This window comes from Pezoporus occidentalis, unplaced genomic scaffold, assembly GCF_034315485.1.
Source record: "Pezoporus occidentalis ecotype Australia unplaced genomic scaffold, CSIRO_AGI_Poc_V1 ctg47, whole genome shotgun sequence".
Taxonomy (NCBI): Eukaryota; Metazoa; Chordata; class Aves; order Psittaciformes; family Psittacidae; genus Pezoporus; species Pezoporus occidentalis.
The window spans coordinates 2,583,833-2,601,807 of NW_026915802.1; the positions used below are offsets into that span (position 1 = coordinate 2,583,833).

Sequence of the window (17,975 nt, forward strand, 5' to 3'; positions counted from 1 at the left end):
GGCATATACAGTGAGTCAAGTAATTTATCAAATCATGGAAATAATATTCAGATTAGCTGAAGTTGATTTCTCTGTGATCAAACTCTTTAACTCTTCAGTCCCACCATTTATAATGGGATTTGCTCATATTGTTTAAGATCTACTCAGGGTGGCATAGACTATTGTATTAAATACAGCTCTAAGTTTCCTTGATCTAATGTCAAGATTCCAGTGCATATTAATAATCAATATTAGAGTAAGAAGACACAGAAGAGGTATATTTTCCTTTACAATTTATTGTAATACAATAAAAACAAATCTAGAAAGCACATTTCATGGAGCACCATATTGTAACAAAGTTTTGCTGGCTCTCCTGCAAAGTGTATTTTTGACATTTAAACAACATACACACACATAGTCAGTACACACAGGCACCTACATCCCAGTGATCTTACTAGCAGCCCCAAAGAGACTCCTCTTTCAAATACAGAAACACTAAGGTGCACAGAAGAATGCCAATGTGAGGGCATCTGAACACCAACTGAGTTAATTACTCTTTTGTTAGTGATCTTCATAAGCACACAAGCATTCATTGTCTCACCCCAGTCTCTCTTCTCTAAAGCCTCCAAACTGGGCAGAAAGGTCACTGAATATGGATCCAGCATAGACTGGTGTAGAGTTGAACAAAACTGGCCAATATTCCCTACCCAATACCACTTATTGCTTTGGTTATAGCACTGAATGAAAGTCTTTAAAACTCTTAAACCTACACTCCATACCACAAAAAAAGCCACTTTCACACATACAGAAAGCTACACTCCACATCACAGAAAAGCCACTTTCCCCACACACACCTGAACACATAGCACTGATAGCTTTTTGAGAAGCTTTATGGGCTCCCCCACCAAGATCACCTTCATAAAAATGATTGCTATTTTTTTTTTCTTTTCAAAGTGTTCAGACAGTTGTTCAACAATATATTTTATAACATATTTCTTTCTTTTTAATAGTGCATGTTTTCCTGCTGGCTTAAATTTATGTCATTGTCTACACAAGCAAGAGCAAAATGTTATCGTTTTCATCTGTACAAAATGTTTTACATTCACTTTATACAGTGTTAAATAATGATGCTAAGCATGGAACAGTGTAGGATAATAGCACACAATAGCTTTTTACCTTGCTCAAAATGCAAAAGTACTGGAAGTTTCCCATACTAATGCTGAGACACAGTATTGGAGTTTCTATTACAGTGGCCTTCCAGAATGCTTTCAGGGCAGCTATTTTGTGAGCTATTGCTCAATATGCATGTCATACTGAAGCACCTCGAGTAATATGATTTTAGTGCCCTGAAAAGTGAGAATAACAGACAAAAGCAAATTCAGCCTCACAACAGACTAGGACAAGAGTTAAGTACAATGCTAGCAAGATAGCAAAATTTCTGCCTGAACTCAAACCAACCCACTGTTACCTGGGGTATGTGACATATGGCTATTTCTATCATTAACTGAGGACGGTGCATGAAGTTTAATTTAAAACCTTTTCTATAAAATATTCTGATTTGTTAACAAAAAAAAAAAACAAAAATGAAGAGCTTTTATTTCTATTAGCCACTTACTAAAGATATTTTATAAAAACCCATTTCTCTTTGAAATACTTTTCCTGCTTTTGACCATAAATTTTCTGGAGAAATTTAAGGATTTGCAGAATATATTTCTGCTTGATAATCAGTTGGAATGAATTATCTTTACGTTTTGGGCAGGGTAAGGCATTCATTTTGCCAAGAAAGAAATGAAGTTCTTGTGTATTTTTTCTTGTGGAAAATCACTGTGGACTTCCCATTTGCAGAAGCAAATTTTATAATTCCTTTATCCTATGTGATGAACAGACAACTATGAATAACACACAAAAAAATGGAAATTCAAAAAAGAGAAAATGGACTTTAAAAATACTTTAGATATGCAAAGGGATATTAACTAACTGAATTACTAACTCGGCTCACTCCTCTGAGCTAACGGTATGTTTCAACAGCTGTGCTAAACATTTGGCTAGCATTTTCCAGACAAACAGTTCAAACTTCAACTGTGTGATGGGGAAAAAAAAGGATGAAAAAGACTTACTAGTTTAAGTTTTACAAAAACTATGGAGTTGCTATGGATTGCTACAGATTAGTAAGGTTTGAGGTGAATAGGATATAATAAGAAAAATATATTGTGCTGGGTGTATGAAAGCATATTTTCACCTGGAGTAGCATCTAGATCTTTACTCACCTGAGTAAAAAGACAGTGTAGTAAAACCAGAAGGGATTCAGAGACAGGCAAAGAATACAGACCTGCATAAGGATGCGAATTATTGTTTGGCTTAAGAAGCAAAAAAAAATATGTAGTTTTCCATATAGAGCATATAATCGCTGGCCTACAGGAGAAAAATTGAGATCACTCCTATTTATACTGGTTTAGCATATAAGAGCAAGAGCTGAGAGTGACATTGGAGAGCAGTCAATTTAAATCTGAAAAAAAATCTGTTTTTATTTGGTTTTCTTTGTTCTTAAATATAGTGGGTTTTTATTTTGGCATTCTCCACCTCAATTTAGATCTCAAAACTTAGGATCAGTCTCTCATAGGGATGGTGAGACACCAACAATGACATTAGACAGGACAAAAGAAAAGGGGATGAAGCTAACGAAAAATCCAGAAGGAATTACTGCACCTTCCTCTGAAGCATCTGATACAGTCAGAGGTAGGACACTGGATTAAATAAAGCATGTAGTTTAACTATGTTACTGTTTCTCTGATATTAGGTTTAAAAATTTCAGCTGTACAGTCCAGTTACTCATGCAGATGTATAATAATCTTCCATATTGAACAAGTTACAGCAACATTAATGAATGGGAGGACAGAATAATTGTTATTATTGGTCTTGGACACCACTGTGGTGCATGTGTATGCATACACATACATAAAAATTTATGAGATATATTTATGCATACATAAATGCATACATACATATACCCATGCATACGTGCCTTCTGGGAAGTGGGGCTCACCAGAAAGTCTGAAGACTGTTCTTTACACCTTTCTCTGATACACATTACCAACTGTGGAAGTATGTGTGTATGTTTAACTGTGTGTTGAGGAAAACATGAACAGGAAGGGAAGCATGAATGTGAATATGGGAGAAATCACTGTCATTTGAGTTCTGCACTTGAAAACACATTTCCGAATGTACATTGGCTGAGTTGACCAACAGCCAAAAAAGAAGAAATACACAATATTAAAAGGAAATTGTGAGAATGAAAATGTTTATGTATGTATTTTCTGTTCTTCCCTATGCTAGTATTAATATATCACATTCCTGACAACTGGCAGGATAAGAAATTAGAAGAACTAATTTGATTTTTGTTACTTAATCCTGTTTATCTGTTTCATGTTTCCACCCAAATTGAGAGAAAAATTGGATAGTCCATCTCCTTATAGGTTTTCATTTATCAGCTCTAATGGGTTAGCACATTGCAAACTTGCCTTTTCACCAGGATTGAGTAAATCGTTTTACTTTTAGAAATACCTAAACTTAATGCATACTTTCAGTTGACAGTATCTCTTTAAACATAATTAATAATTCCTCAGAGCCATTTGTACAAAATTCTGCCATCTTTTACACTTATTCACATGAATTCACACTATTTGTCCTCCCTGTGTCTCTGGGAAGGCTTTTGAGAACATGAGTGAAACAAACCCATCTAATAGCAGAACTGCAGCTAATCAGTTCTAAAGCTGCAAACAACTGAACTTCCAAACAATCTAATTTAGCTATAAACTAGTTGTAGGTAACTAAGATAGCAAAAATCAGTGTGACTACAATTAACAGGATAAAAGAGAGTATAGGTTTCCATTTCAATGAGGTAAAGTTGTGCATAAATTCCCCCTTCCCTAAAATACATCTGTAAAGTCATTACCTCAAATAAAAATAAAAGAGAGAAATAAGTTATTTTTTTTAAAGATAAAAATGAAATTACATTTAAGCCTATTGCTAGACAGGAGGTTGAGGTGAGTAAAGAAACAAAGAGAACCAGAGAATATTAATAAATGTGTGTTGTCAGCTCTGAGAACCGAGGGTTGGTTGGCATTAGCTGAGCTTTGTCTTGTGATGCATGATTTAGGTGGTTCTCACAGTTCTGTAACAAATAGTCCAGCGCTTTTAGTTTTCAAATTGTAATGGGCTTGTTTGATGACCTTTGTCTTTTTGGTCCAACTCCGTAGATTTTAACATCTTTCTCAACATGCACAGGCTTGTGTACTGAGTACAAACATACAGATAGAATGACATAATTAATATGATATGCAGATGTGTCCATAGAGAGTACAAATATCAGCATACAATGTTTCATCTTGATCTCAGCAGACAATCTGCCTGCAGGATGCACTGTATGGTGGTTCTTGCAGCCTCTGAACAATAAAATCTCTACCGAGAGAGACACACTCCACTGCATTTCTGTGCAAAGTAATTTCAAGCCCCCTGGCTCCTCCCAGGTCACTTGCAGGAGGGTAAAGAAAAGTTTCCGGTGAAATGCACAGCATTGCCTTTCAATGGATTGCCTTCCCAGCAGCAGCACCTCTGGCTCACCCTAGAGCCGATGCTTCGTAAGACAGGTTACTGCAAGACAGGTCTTTTATCTCCACTCACAAGCAGCACCTTTTTGCAGACGCCTCTTTACCTCTTCTGTCCTGTAGCGGGCGCAGGAGTGGGATTTTTTTTCATACAATAATGTTTCTGTGTAGTTGGGTTATCGTTTTATTTTATTTTGCTAGTTAACATGCATTTGACCTTGTTATCAAATGTGTTCTCCTGCAATCTTCTGAAAGGCCTTATTCAAACCAGCATATGTTTTCTTCCCTTTTACATCATCTTAAAGGGACACATCTGTTGACACAACTTCTGCAGAGAGTGGATTTCATCTTTTGCTGAAGTTTTGTTCCAGCCAAAGCCGAACCTCCTGCAGATTGTAGAAAAAGGGGCCTTTGCCTCCCAGGTAGGCAATTTTTTGTCTCTGCACAATGCATACTCTCTCGAATGAAACCCCATAGGCCACATTGGCATTATTGTCCATGCAGTCAGCCACCACTTGGCACTGCGGCGGCAAGGAAAAGTGCTCTAGGAGCTGATGAGCAGCTGCACATCGGTCTTCCTGGTTCCTGTGCTTCTTAACTTCAAATGAAGAGGAAGAGATGCCAGGGGCAGCCCAGCCATCTGATGGATGAGCCTCATCGATGTAGACCAACAGAAAGTCAGCCACACCAGAGAACTCCTCCACCAGCTTGCTGAAGGCTGACAGCTGGCTTGTGAATGGTGGTCAGGTAGCTGAACCAAAGTTGACCACAAGTGGCCTCTCAGAGTTGGCAAAATCCAGAAGGTGGCATTTGGCTCCACACTTGCTACCAACACTCTTCCAGCTGCTACTGCTGCCATCACTGTCCTTGGCTATGTGGATTACACTGGAGTTTGGGGCTTCTCCTCCCAACTTCACCTGATGGCAAAACAAATTAAAACATAGCAAATTAGTATAACTTGCTTGTCCAGTATCCTTATGACCACTTTCTTTAAATAAATAGTCACCTGCTCAAAGAGTACACCTAACTACAAGCATGGACACTAGCACTGGGATATTTCAAATCAGCAAAAGCAGAAGCTACAAAAAGCTCATTTACTCCATCTCCACTCACAGTACAGGGAAATGTGGCATTCCTGACAGGTATACTACTTCTTTATTGTTGAAAAATTTGATCTGAGATCTGTCTTTCCTGTTCACTACACACATAGTACTGTCCACCTTTATGCATTTGTAGATTCTTGTTTGCTTTCAGATAGACTACCTCCAATTTATTCTAACTTTTCTCTGTGGGACAAATTGTCTAGACAAGACTTTTTTTCACTGCTGTCCTCTGAATTCTCTTCACTTGGTTCATGTCTTCCTTGAAGAACAGCGTTCAAAACTTCAAAAGAGTTTTTAGTAATTCTCAGAATAATCAAACAATTACTTCATGTTTCTCACAGGCTACATGTTTTATACATCCCAGATGTTTGCTTTTTACAAAATATCATTACTCTTTTGGAAAAACTGTAGACTGATGACTAGGAGCTTGATAGTGAGAACTGTTTATGGTGCCTAGGTCCCTTTTTCTAGGCCCCTTTTCTGCCTTTCTGTTTGCTCCCCAGCATGGATTTGGGTACCTTATCTGTCCAAGCTGAATTTGGTTGTTTGCACATGGCTCTGTTGAACTGCATTCTACCTTTCAAGCTATTCTTCTGATTCATTAAAAATCAGTCTGCATTGTATTCCTGATCTTCACAACACGTGCAGTGCCTCCCAATTTTGAGAGGTTTACAGATTTCACATATATATTCTCTTCCATCCTGCAGTCAAAGAATAAAAATAATCAAGAGTACCAAATATAAGAGATCTCTGCAAATGCCCACTCAGTATATTATTCTGTTTCGACAGTGGACCATCCACGACTGTGATCTCCAAAGGGTTTTCTAACCATTTTGCAGTAATCTCATCAGGAGTTGAATGACATGTTTCCTTCTACTGAAATATTTCTCTACAAGACGACTGGAGGGAAAGCAGCAGAAAAAGGGGAAAATTTATATGCTGGTTGAAGTAAGATGAAGTGAAAATTAACTGTTCCCAGTTCTAGCCCCATATGTAACTCAGGCCAAACAGGCAATTGCAGAAAAGTCATTTTGCCTGACCTATTTATTTCCCTGCCTATAGAAAAAAGACAATATAATAAGCACCTCACAGAAGACACTGCCAGAATGAGGTGGAGCCTGCAGAGGGCTCCAAGATCTTTAGCTGATAACTGCTATAGAACCACAAAATATTGTAAGACAAATAGTTTTTAATGAGCTCTGCTACAGCAATTCCTACGTATCTGTCTTTATCATCATGCTCTAGTACAGTGATGCAATTATCCTTTTGCATTTCCCTCTTCTTTCTATCTCTGTCTCCTGTACTTTATTATGCTTAGAAGTGTTGTTTTGAAGGAAATATATTAAGGCCAAATTTTGAAATCTTTCATATTTTATTTATTTATTTCTGAAGCTACACTCCAATTGAAGTCAATAGAATTCAACATTGAATAAGAACTGTGTGAAAATTGAATAAACAACTGATTTTTTGTGTACTTCTATGCTACATTACATTATAGCATATCCTGGTGAGTCAGATACAGTAAAAAGCTGAGTTAAAGGCTGAATGCTTTAATGATGTGATTGCTGCTGTGCATAGATCCAGAGGCAAATATGTTGTAGATGCTGGATCCTGGATATCCTCCCTAAGAAACCTGACTACCTGAACAAATCTACAGTTATTCATGCATTATTACTCAGCATTATTTCACCAAAACAGAGACAGAAGCAAGAGTCTTACCAAAGCAAAGTTTGTAAGACACTGCCGTTAAAGCTGCTAGATGGCCTCACAACATGTTAGCGCACGATATAAACTTCATTTTGACTCTTTTCTGTGGGGTAAATTGGGACACAACTGTGCCTCCATTCTCAGTCAGAGATCAGAAAGGAAGAGAGCAACAGAAAAAACACTGTTCAAGACCTGCAAACCTCTCTAGGCCAAGCACATGGCAATCATGCAGCGCAAGTGCAGCTGTGGATGCATCGCAGGCAAGAGAATTAAGTGATGTTCCAAGAAACCACATCTGCTTGTGGTATCCCTCTCTGTAAAATCTGCTAGAGCCCAAGTAACAGTTAAAAACCCCCTTAAGCTCATTCACTTTTGAAAGCAAGTGAGGTTTGAAATAGCTGAGTTTAGGACCTGCTGTGTGAGCGTGCTGTCCGTTGAACTCAAGGAAGGAAAAAAGTTGTATCCCAATTTTTTGAGAAGAAAGGACCTATGTGGAGAGAGGCAAGCTCAGAGACTCAAGCTGTAGCATTTAAGAAGTGGCATTATGCATCTTGCAGCATTTAAGTGCTGCTACAGGCCACCTACACCTTAGCATGTATTAGGTACTCTTCTGTGCAGCTGTTGAAAACCTCATTTCTCTCTGACATTCTGTGCAGTAAGATAGGCAAGGCAAGAGTAAGTAAGGTAAAGGGGCAGACTTGAGCAAAGAAATAACACAGGTCAAGATCATGTCTCAGCCACATAATCATCCTGAAGGATGCACTCAATTCATAAGACAGCTACACAACTCAGCGTTTTGTGATAAGTTGGTAACCACCAAAAAAGGCACATCTCAAGAAACACATCTTCACATCTGCAAAAGTACCAGACACTTCTTTAACTAGAGAGTACCTACCTGTTCTTGCAGTACCAAGCAAGTGTTTTTTCAGAGCTAGCTTGCCCAAAATGTGCCTTTTGTGAAAGCCTGACATGTAAATATCTATGCTGCACACCCCACACCACCCCATCCCTCCCCTGGATGAATAATGAACCTCAGTATTTAGAAGTGTGCACTCATCCAGTCAAAGAAAAGAAGTAACAACATGTCATTTATCTCATAAATCACAATTAAGCAACATACTTTGTATTTCTAATATTTTCTGGCACTCTTCAGAGCAGAAGATATATAAAGGTAAAAAGGATAGGAGCGACTAAAACTGAGCAGTGAACAGAGCTGCTCAGGGAACAAGAAATATCTGAGCAGCTGTTTTCCCTCACTCTTCTGGTTTTCTTTTAACAAAACTGTTATGACTGAAAATACACTAACACTCTTGAACTGAAAAAACACAGTCTGCTTCTTGATCATATTAAGCAGAGAGAGAGGCTACAGACTGTAAGATCCTCATTATCAGCTCTTCACTTAGGTCTACCAAACGTTTCATTCTTAGGTGAGTTTGCAAACCCTGAAGAAACAGATTAGCAAAACTATCCAATGCCAGCACAGGAAAGCCTGTCAAGCACTATTCAACAATGAAATCAAGGATGGGAACAAATTTCACTGTTCTCCAACAATACATGCATTCTTTCTCTTCTTGCTGACTAAAAATACGGATTTAGGAAATAAAGTGCAGATATACCCCATGTCACCCTATAGCAGGTCTCTTCATTTCCCAGAGCCGTGGAGCAAGTCTCATGGCCGCAGGTTACCTATCAATTTAATTTTTGTTCCTAGGAATGCTCATGTTGGATTTTTTTGCCTTAATGAGACTTCCTTGCCAAGCAGGCATTCACAAGGCATTTTCTGCTCTTGTAGAGGAGTAATTAGGTCGGTGCCTTGTTCCATGCCATTGTCAGGCACTCCAAAAAGCAGTCCTGCCCAGTCATTAATGCTTAGACATAAGCAGAAGCATCTCCACTAATTGGTCTTGATGAAACACTGACGTTCCCAATGGGACTCTTTAATTCACCAGGCTCAGAACCTGATTGACACAGGATGACAGTATCATCCTTGCTGATCATCTACATTCTAGGCCTTGGCTCTCTTCTTCGTTGTCATTTATTGAAAGAAAAATAGCTCTTGGAAAAGAAAATCAATGCAATGAGAAAACAAACAAAAAACTCCGTGTATTCAGCCAAACCGCTTTTGAAATCTTACACAAAGGCAGGCAAAATATAAAAATTCTGAGAAACAAACAAGCAGAATTTCCCTCACTTGCGAACCAGCATTTCTATGATCACATACTTATGTGCTTGAATATTTGGGCATTCAGTGCCAGATTTCTGGAAGAAGTGGAAACCAGGCAGGAAGAAGGCACCCACTCCCAGGCACCCTGCATGGAACACATAAGGTAGGCCAACCAACTCTGACAGCCAGCCTGGCCATTGACAAAAGCAAGAACCAGCCTGCCACTAAAGTAGTGATTTGCATCATTTGTGTGAATTTAGTGTTTGCTCAACAGCCTTGGTACTGCATTTCCTTCTCCAAGCCTACACACAGAGTAAACAGGGAATAAGGTTGCTGATGCTTTAGCACAAAGACTGCAAAATGAAGGAGACTTAGGAGCAGGAAAGAAGGCCCTATTTATAAACTATAGGCTAGAAACAGCACATACTGCTAACTTTGCTGTACATTCTCCATGAGGACTGGAAAAGTCCCATGGACACAACATCACTTTATCATTCACCTTTTCTTTTTTCTCATTTTGCTTTTATTAGCTTTAGCATAATCCTTCATTGATCCTGTACACAGGAATATGGCTTTCATTCCCTGAATGAGGGACTTTCAAAGAGTTTGGCAGATTCAGTAGGCTGTGTCAAATCCCTAAAGAAAATACGTGTTGCCAGACAATTAGCAGTCTGTGATATTAGCCATTTAAATATGGACATGCTGTGCTTGGGACTGGAGTCCAGAGATTTGTAATAAACTGAATTCCTGGAGCTTTTTGTTCCTTTTCAGATTATCTGCTTTTGATATGATTTGATCCCATCCAGATAAATATAGCCTCTGAGCCTGATATTTCTCAGTGTTTCATCCAAATCATAATCAGACTCTGGCTGGAGAATGATACAAATTATTATTTTTGCTTTCTTTATTTACATAACAGAGATTTGTAGTGGATGAAAATGACAAGAAGCCCTTGTCTGGAGTAGCATATGGGAGGGGGAGCTCTTCATGGGGAGGTGGCAACTTGCTTTAAGAGACTTGATTACTTGGAGAGCAGATACTGGAATTGACTGGAGTTCTCCCAGTCTTTTATTCAGGATCAGGTGTGTGAAGCTGAAGGAAGGAAGTGGGACACAAAATAAAAGGGCACAGTCCACATGAAAATAACTAGTCAAATGCTACTGTCTTTACTTAAAAACTGCCAGTCCCAAAATAAGCATGCATGGCAGAGCGAAAATGTAAAAGAGCCTTTTGCTTTGCACTCTGTTAAAAGAAAATGGATGATTTTAGTTCCTCTGATCAGGAAGCACACAGCAAGCTACTTAAGGGCTTATGTTTCCCTTAGGATGGGAGCATAGCCTACAACATTGTGGCCACTGGGCGCCCCTGTGGACTCTACCTACAGGTGACAGAGGTTTTCACGAGTCTGTGTTAATCAGCACCTGGCGGACATATGAAGTTAATTTGAATTTTTTATTTTATTTTTTTTTAACTCAGCTTTAGCACTGTATGAATGCACAGTGGGCATTTTGTTGCAGAGACAGATCTAGCTGAGCACAAGGATCAGGTACAATCCTTTTCATGGGTGGTACCTGTTAGAGAATTTTCTGTGTCTACCACAGCTGAATAGGGCTTTCACAAGGGTTTAACGAAAAGGAAAGTCCTTTCAGTCAGTTTTTCACATATAGGGGTGAAACTGGAAGACTGCAAAGAGTCAGTGTCGAAGAAGTGGAGTTAGATCCACAAAATGAAGCCAATAGAATGAGACCCTATTGGGGATAGGAGTCATAACGTTCCTTTTCCAGCCCTTTGTCTGTCTTGAGTCTTTCAACTGTAAACTCCATGGAAGTAACTGTCTGGCCCTTGTTTACAATACTGCCTAGTACAATGGGTCCCTGCTCTAGGTTGTTCCTTAGACACTACTATAACAAACATGATTATATATTAATAATAATGACAATATTTTAAAATAATGACAATGACAAGCTCAAATCCTGTTGAATTTATGTTCCAAACACAGCAGGAAACGTTTTAATTATGGTTTTGTTTTGTTTTTCTCACTTCTTTCAAGATTGTTTTCATTTGCAAATGTCAATGAAAACAATTCTGCTAAAGCTCAACTTTTTAAAACCGATAAAAGATTTTTAATAACACACAATATCTAGTTCTAAACCCTGAAACGATACCACATGCTCTTTCATAAATTCTCTTTATCACTGTCAGATGCAGAGAGACACTTCCTTACCTCAACAGACAAATTCAATACGAATAATTATAGAGGTTATGTCTTTGTTTCAACCCTTAAAGGATTTTCCCAAAAAGCAAAAAAACAGCCAAACAGGGGGTAAGAATCATGCCATTATGTTACTTGCATGTCTAGCTTTGCGATAGTGCTGTGTAGCATGCTCTTACCATGACAGTTTTTGGACTGTCCTACTTCACATACTGATTTATTTTATGAATAAATTATGTCCCTATCAGGCAGGCATAAGTAACCAGAGGTAAGTTAATTGTGCCTCCCTAAAATCTGAGGAAAATCCCACTGGGTGTTTACTGAACCAGTTTACTTGCTGTTACATCCAGAGTTGGACCTAAGCAGAGAAGTTGGGATCCTGGGACAACCATTCCCTCTATGTTGGGTCTGTCATGCAAGAACTTGCTGCTGGCCTGTTCTAAAGACAGTAAAATGCTTTCCAAGTACATACACACATCCATCACCATCCATCACTTGAGATACTGGCATCCTTCTGAGGGCTGTAACATATGTTTACACACGTGTGTATACATGTATACATGCTTGTTACCCCCATAGCTGCACCACAACATTCCTAAGCACTTGGCTGCTCCAAGGAGATATTAAGGTCTTCCTCCTAAGGACCTTACACTGAAGTGGAGAAGATGGAAGCTTTGCTCAAGAATAACCTTACAGGTCTCCAGTGGAGGCCAGGAACAGTAGCTCCACATTACTGAAACACAGCTCTTATCTGGCTGCGGTAAAGCTCTGAGCATGAAGCCTCACCACTGGGCACTGCTAAAGGGTGCAACTTTTTTTGTACCTGTTTAAAAAGCATTTTAAGATGACAATTTCTCACCTTTGGAATCTTAGCAGATTAATTCCAGTACTAAATAGAGCATGGAACTTAGCAGGTAAAAAAAAAAATATATTTTTAAAGTAAATACAGTGGATTTTTAAAGACTTCTCTAGCTTTTCCTCTGTATTTCTGTAAGCAATATTAAACATTGAGTACACATGCTGTGGGCTGAAACAAACACCTCACTGGCATTTGTACAGATGACCTATATAAATCATGCAGAAGACACATTAACGCCCTCCCAAAAATCTCTGGGGTTTTTTTCTGTTATCAATAGGTGTGGTTGAAGTCATATCTATCTATTTGTATACATATATATATGTGTATACATATACAGAAAAAAGAGAAGACTGACTCCTGAAAAAGCAGATTATGTATGCTTGTATGTGTGTATTTTTGCATTTATACACATATGCATATATGTATGTACATATAGAGAGAGACAGATACACACACATATATATCTGTATACATACAAACACATATGAACGTGTAAATACCTACACACACATACATACATGACTTGCTCTTCAGGAAGCAATCCACTCACTTCTGTAGATAAACAGAACACAAACATAAATTAGAAAATTTAAAATACAACAGTTGCACTCTCTCAATTATGTGAAGTTAAAGAAAATTGGCTACTAGCTCTAATTATCACTATTAAGACAATTAATCTGGTCTTAAAGACTCCTTCTTGTAATGTAAGACACACTTGCCTCTTGGAAAAGATTAGGAGGAGGACGTTCTATTAATCAGAAATCTGGTACAGTGCAGACAATGTCAACACTGAGTGTGACAGATACTGAACTAAGAGCTAAGGAAGTAAAAAGATATATATTAATCATTGATAAAATTTACATAAGAAAATAAAAAATAAACAAAAGATAAATCATGTTGACTCTATTGGGACTGTAAAATGTGGAGAAAATAAATCATATAGAATGTTCCAATAAAAAAGAATACTGAATATATACAGTACAGCAAACTCTGCATTGCTTCCCCACTGAGGTTTTTTTAAATCTTCAGTTGTTGCTAGGTAATGTTGCCTATTAAAAATCTGCAAAAAAAGTCATGTGCAATAATACAATTAAAAAAAAAAAAGTCATGTGAAGTAATTTGGTTGTTATTAAGATAACAACAACATGAAGAACAAAAGCAAGTTGAAATTTGGGTAAGATATTCAAAAGGTTTTCTAGGAGAGAAAATGCATCAGAATAGCTATTTTCAAATACACTCTATTCCAAGATCATCTCTTTTACACACTAGTCTTGAAACAAAATAAATTCTAAGACAGGCTATGTGCTTTCCAGGCAGAACTCCTTTCTTGTAATAAATTCACTTTATTCCATAATCTAGTATCTAACCACTGGGTTTTTCTGGAATGGCTTCCAGTAATTTTTAATGTGAATGAAAATTTTACATCAAGTACTTTTGTGAAAGATGTTCTGAAATGTACTGGGAAAGAGTTCTGTGTAAGCAACACAAAACATGGTAGAAGCAAGCATAATTAATGCTTTAATCCAGTCTTCTATTAACTGGCAGTCTAGCTTTGGTTTATCTCAGACATCTGCAATTCTGCTGTTCTAGCTGAAAAATGATGATTATCTTACAAATACTTTTCAATGGAATGAGCTTAAGCACCTGCTTAAGTACTTTGCTAATACCTGGCTTCAGCTAGCAAATTGAAGCAAAAAACAATCACAGACTGCATTTTGCCATGCACATTAGCACCCTGATTTCCTAATATTTTCATTTCCTACCCTCATTAGTTGCCTAAGATTAAGATACCACGATCAGGACTCCTATTCAGGATTTAGAAAAAGATGATTTTAGGGAAAAGATGCTTTGTGGGACAGTCTTTAACATATTGCACTATTTCTCATGCCTTTTAAACATGCCAAAACAAGGTATATTTCAATTTTTTTCAACTCTACCAGTACAGCTTTGCAGGTAAAACTTTTCTTCTTTTCTCTTCCTTACAGAAGCAGCAGAAAATTTTTTTCTGTTGTGGAGGTGATGACTTTTCTTCTCCTAATATTGCTCCTCAGTTTATTGTGTCTCCTTTACAATTTGATTTTTGCATTTATCCACCTTTCTGTGACAATCAAAGGCTTCCGATGATATTCTGTCTCTACAGCCCATAATTCTATTAAGAAATTCTATTCTGTTAAGAATGAAGTGTTGGTCAATAAGTTTCATCTTAAGAATGAATGGAATTTTTTCCCGTTTTGGAAAAAGGTGATATGGTTATGTTGGTTATGTTTATATGCATTTTTCTTCTGAGTTCATTGAGACCCAGAACTCATTCTAGAGTCCTTAAACCCTGATTGCCCTGAACAACCTAGGTTATTTAATGGTGATAAGGCAGAGCTTTTAACTACCAAAGTTCAAGGTATGAGTTTCAATGCCAAAACCAAAAATAGCATAGAGTCACCCTCCTATAGCTTCCATGGCTGAAATCAAGAGTAATGAGGAAAAAGCAAAGTATGACTTTGGACAGTGTAGAAAGGCATGTGGCAGCTTTATTTTAAATCATTTTGTGTTATTCAAGCAAAATGAGATTGAAAATATCTCATAGATAAAAGGTTCCTTACAGCTCCACACCTTCTCCAGAACCTGACCCATATACAGGTTGCAAATATGGAAACTGGAAGCTTGGCTGTTTCAGAGGCATACTACCAACTTCCACTGGAGCTTTGACAAAGTCATGTGTCAACTATCCTACCATGCCTCATTTGTGAAAGGGGAACAAGTGTGTTCACCATGCCATTTAACAAGGCCACTGTAAAATTTACTTACTTAATGTCTGTGAAGAGACTAAAAAAAGAAACTGGGAGGGCCAGGAGAATAGTAAGCTTCATTCAGCATTACTTTACTTGAGTAGCCAGCTGGCTGATTCCTAGGGTGGCAGTAAGAGGTTGACCCATTTGGCAAAAGTATGTTACTTACACAGAAAATTAATGTCCCCATGGGCTGGATTTCAGGCTAAGTAGCTTGTATTACCTATCACAAAGCCAGCTATCACCAACACCACCAGCTCTTAACACCTCTAGGTAAAGAGCAAATACAAAAGCCATTGAAGGGGAGTGAAAGGGGACTGGGGGAAGGTAATATAAAATGAAATATTTCAAGACACAGAGCTATCATCTGGATAGATCCTCTGTGACCTCATACATCATAGGGCATGTTAAATTAGATAGTCTAAATAAGACAACACATTAACAGACTAAACACTGTTTTGGAAGCTGCAAATCTCTGAAATCAGTACTTCTACTTACTAACTGAGTAGGCTGTGCAAGAAATTTCATCTTTTAGGGTCCACCGTCTCAATCTATAAATGGGAACTATACCTACCTTATGAGACCTGGGCAGTACCACGGGGTAATGTCTGTACAAAACTTAAAAGGAAAAAGGAAAAAAAAAAAGTACCAGTTGTATAACTGCTATTGGCTTTATTAGCTTAAATCACCAGGTAGCTGTCTCTCGGCTAGTGAAGCTCATTTTTAATCTCTGACATGCCCCTCTGTCACTGATTCATGAAGAAAAAAAGGCTGTTTCAGTTCATGCCCAATTTTACTATTACTTGGATGCTTCCTCCAATGTAAAAATTAACATATGAGCAACAGAAAATGCCAGTGTAATGACAAAGGTTCATTTCTGTCTTTTACTCTAATTGAAACAATTCTGTCTGTTACATAGATGACATCCACCTATATAGAGCTCTAACTGAAGATACAGTCTTTCTCTAATGTCTGAGGATATCACATGGCAAACAATTCTAAACAACAAAATAACTGTGAAAACATCTACTTTACAGTTGTTCTTATATGAAGATCCTGAAGTACTTTATAGACATGAAAATCATTATTCTTACTGGTGCGGAAACTGAGGCATGGCTAAAATAAGCGGGATGGCTATGGCTGCACAGAGAGTTAGTGGCAGAACAGAGAGGCAGCAGCTCCTGGATCTGGTGAACCCTTAGTCCCTGACTTAAAAGTACTGCTCCTTTCAGCTTGTGTGTCTCACGTCAAATAGGAGGTAGCCTTCAATGCACAGAGACATTCCTTCCCTCCTCTGTTGACAATGGGGATGTTTATGGCAGCTCACCCACCCCAGCCTGCCAGTCCCCATCGCCATGCACCCACCTGCTTGTAGGCATCCAGGAGGAAACTGTTCCAGACGCAGCGCAGCCCCTCCGAGGTCAGCATCCTCCGCCACTCACCGCGCCCAGATTTGGACCGGCTCAGAAATAGCACCATGTGCTTCAGGAGGATCACAGAGTCATAGAGAGCAAGGAAGAGGCAATTGGAGAAAAAGACAGGCAAGATCTGAAGCGTGATCAACAAATCCACACTTAGCAGACCCATCTTCCTTGCTGCTTCTTTTCAGCTGGATAGCTTCAGCTCCCTTTTTTGCTCTGTACTCTCATTTAAAAAAGTAAAGTAAAAAACATTTCTGAAGCCTTATTACCCTTCTCTCAGCTTCCCTCTTTAAAATGAGCAGAGATAGTTAAATATGAGCAGGCTGGTTAAAACCATAACTGCACGATAGTCATTCAACTCGGAGCTGCTTATTTTTCAGAAACTAAGATGTTAATAAAAATTCTTCCCTTAACCAGGAGACCTGATTTTGTTGAAAAGAGAGGCAGCTGTGTTTCCAGTTCCCTGCAGTCACAAAATTTAAGCTGAGACTGTTAATTGTTAACTTCCCTGCACTATCCCATTGTTTCTCAGCTATTTAAGCACCGAACAGAGCTCTCAATTCTGTGTCAGTAAAGCTAGCTACCAGGTGCAACAATACATTAAAAAAAAAAAAAAGAAAAGGTTTATGTACATAAACTTTCTGTTCCTCCCTCCCTTCCTCCCTCCTTCTCTCTCTCCCTCCCCCCCCCCCCCCGCCTCTCTGTATTCCTGCCTTCCTCCTCTCGTCCTCCTCTCTCTTGCTATCTGCCTATGGTGTAAAGTGCTTTCCCCTCTGGAGTCCTAACTTGCTTCCCTGAAGCCTTTTATACATTCCCTAGCTAATTGCTGCAATAGAGAAATGAAACCCTAATCTCAGTAAAGATCTTGACGTCAATGTAAAAGAGGGCTTTACTTTGGCCAGGACTGCAGTGAATAGAAAAATGAAATTCTCAAAACTTTTTTTTTTTTTTCTTAAGGAGAAGAAAAAAAGAGAGACAGACAGCAAGGGTGGAACTTTGCTTTGCTTTGAAAAGGAAAAAGAAAAAAACCAATATGCTTCTGACTGCTCTTATGAAATGCTTTCAAATTTTGGAAAAAGTATTTTCAGATTACATGGGAGGTAATACAGCAATGCAGGTTTCTGCTGTTGATGTTTTTTTTTC

The 17,975-nt window shown here is 38.3% G+C and overlaps 1 protein-coding gene across 2 annotated transcripts; it reads right to left on the reverse strand.

The window, feature by feature from the left end:
• Nucleotides 1-255: 255 nt before the first annotated feature.
• On the reverse strand, nt 256-17,627 carry DIO2 (iodothyronine deiodinase 2). Of its 2 annotated transcripts, none has more exons than XM_062636208.1 (2): nt 16,777-17,625; nt 256-5,500 (listed from the first exon to the last, which is right to left on the reverse strand). In XM_062636208.1, exons 1-2 carry the CDS (start codon nt 16,996-16,998, stop codon nt 4,883-4,885), a joined length of 840 nt encoding a protein of 279 aa, XP_062492192.1. In that variant the 5' UTR covers nt 16,999-17,625; the 3' UTR covers nt 256-4,882. The 2 variants fall into 2 exon arrangements, with proteins under 2 accessions (XP_062492192.1, XP_062492193.1); XM_062636209.1 differs by having other exon boundaries at nt 4,861-5,500; nt 16,777-17,627.
• Nucleotides 17,628-17,975: the final 348 nt, after the last annotated feature.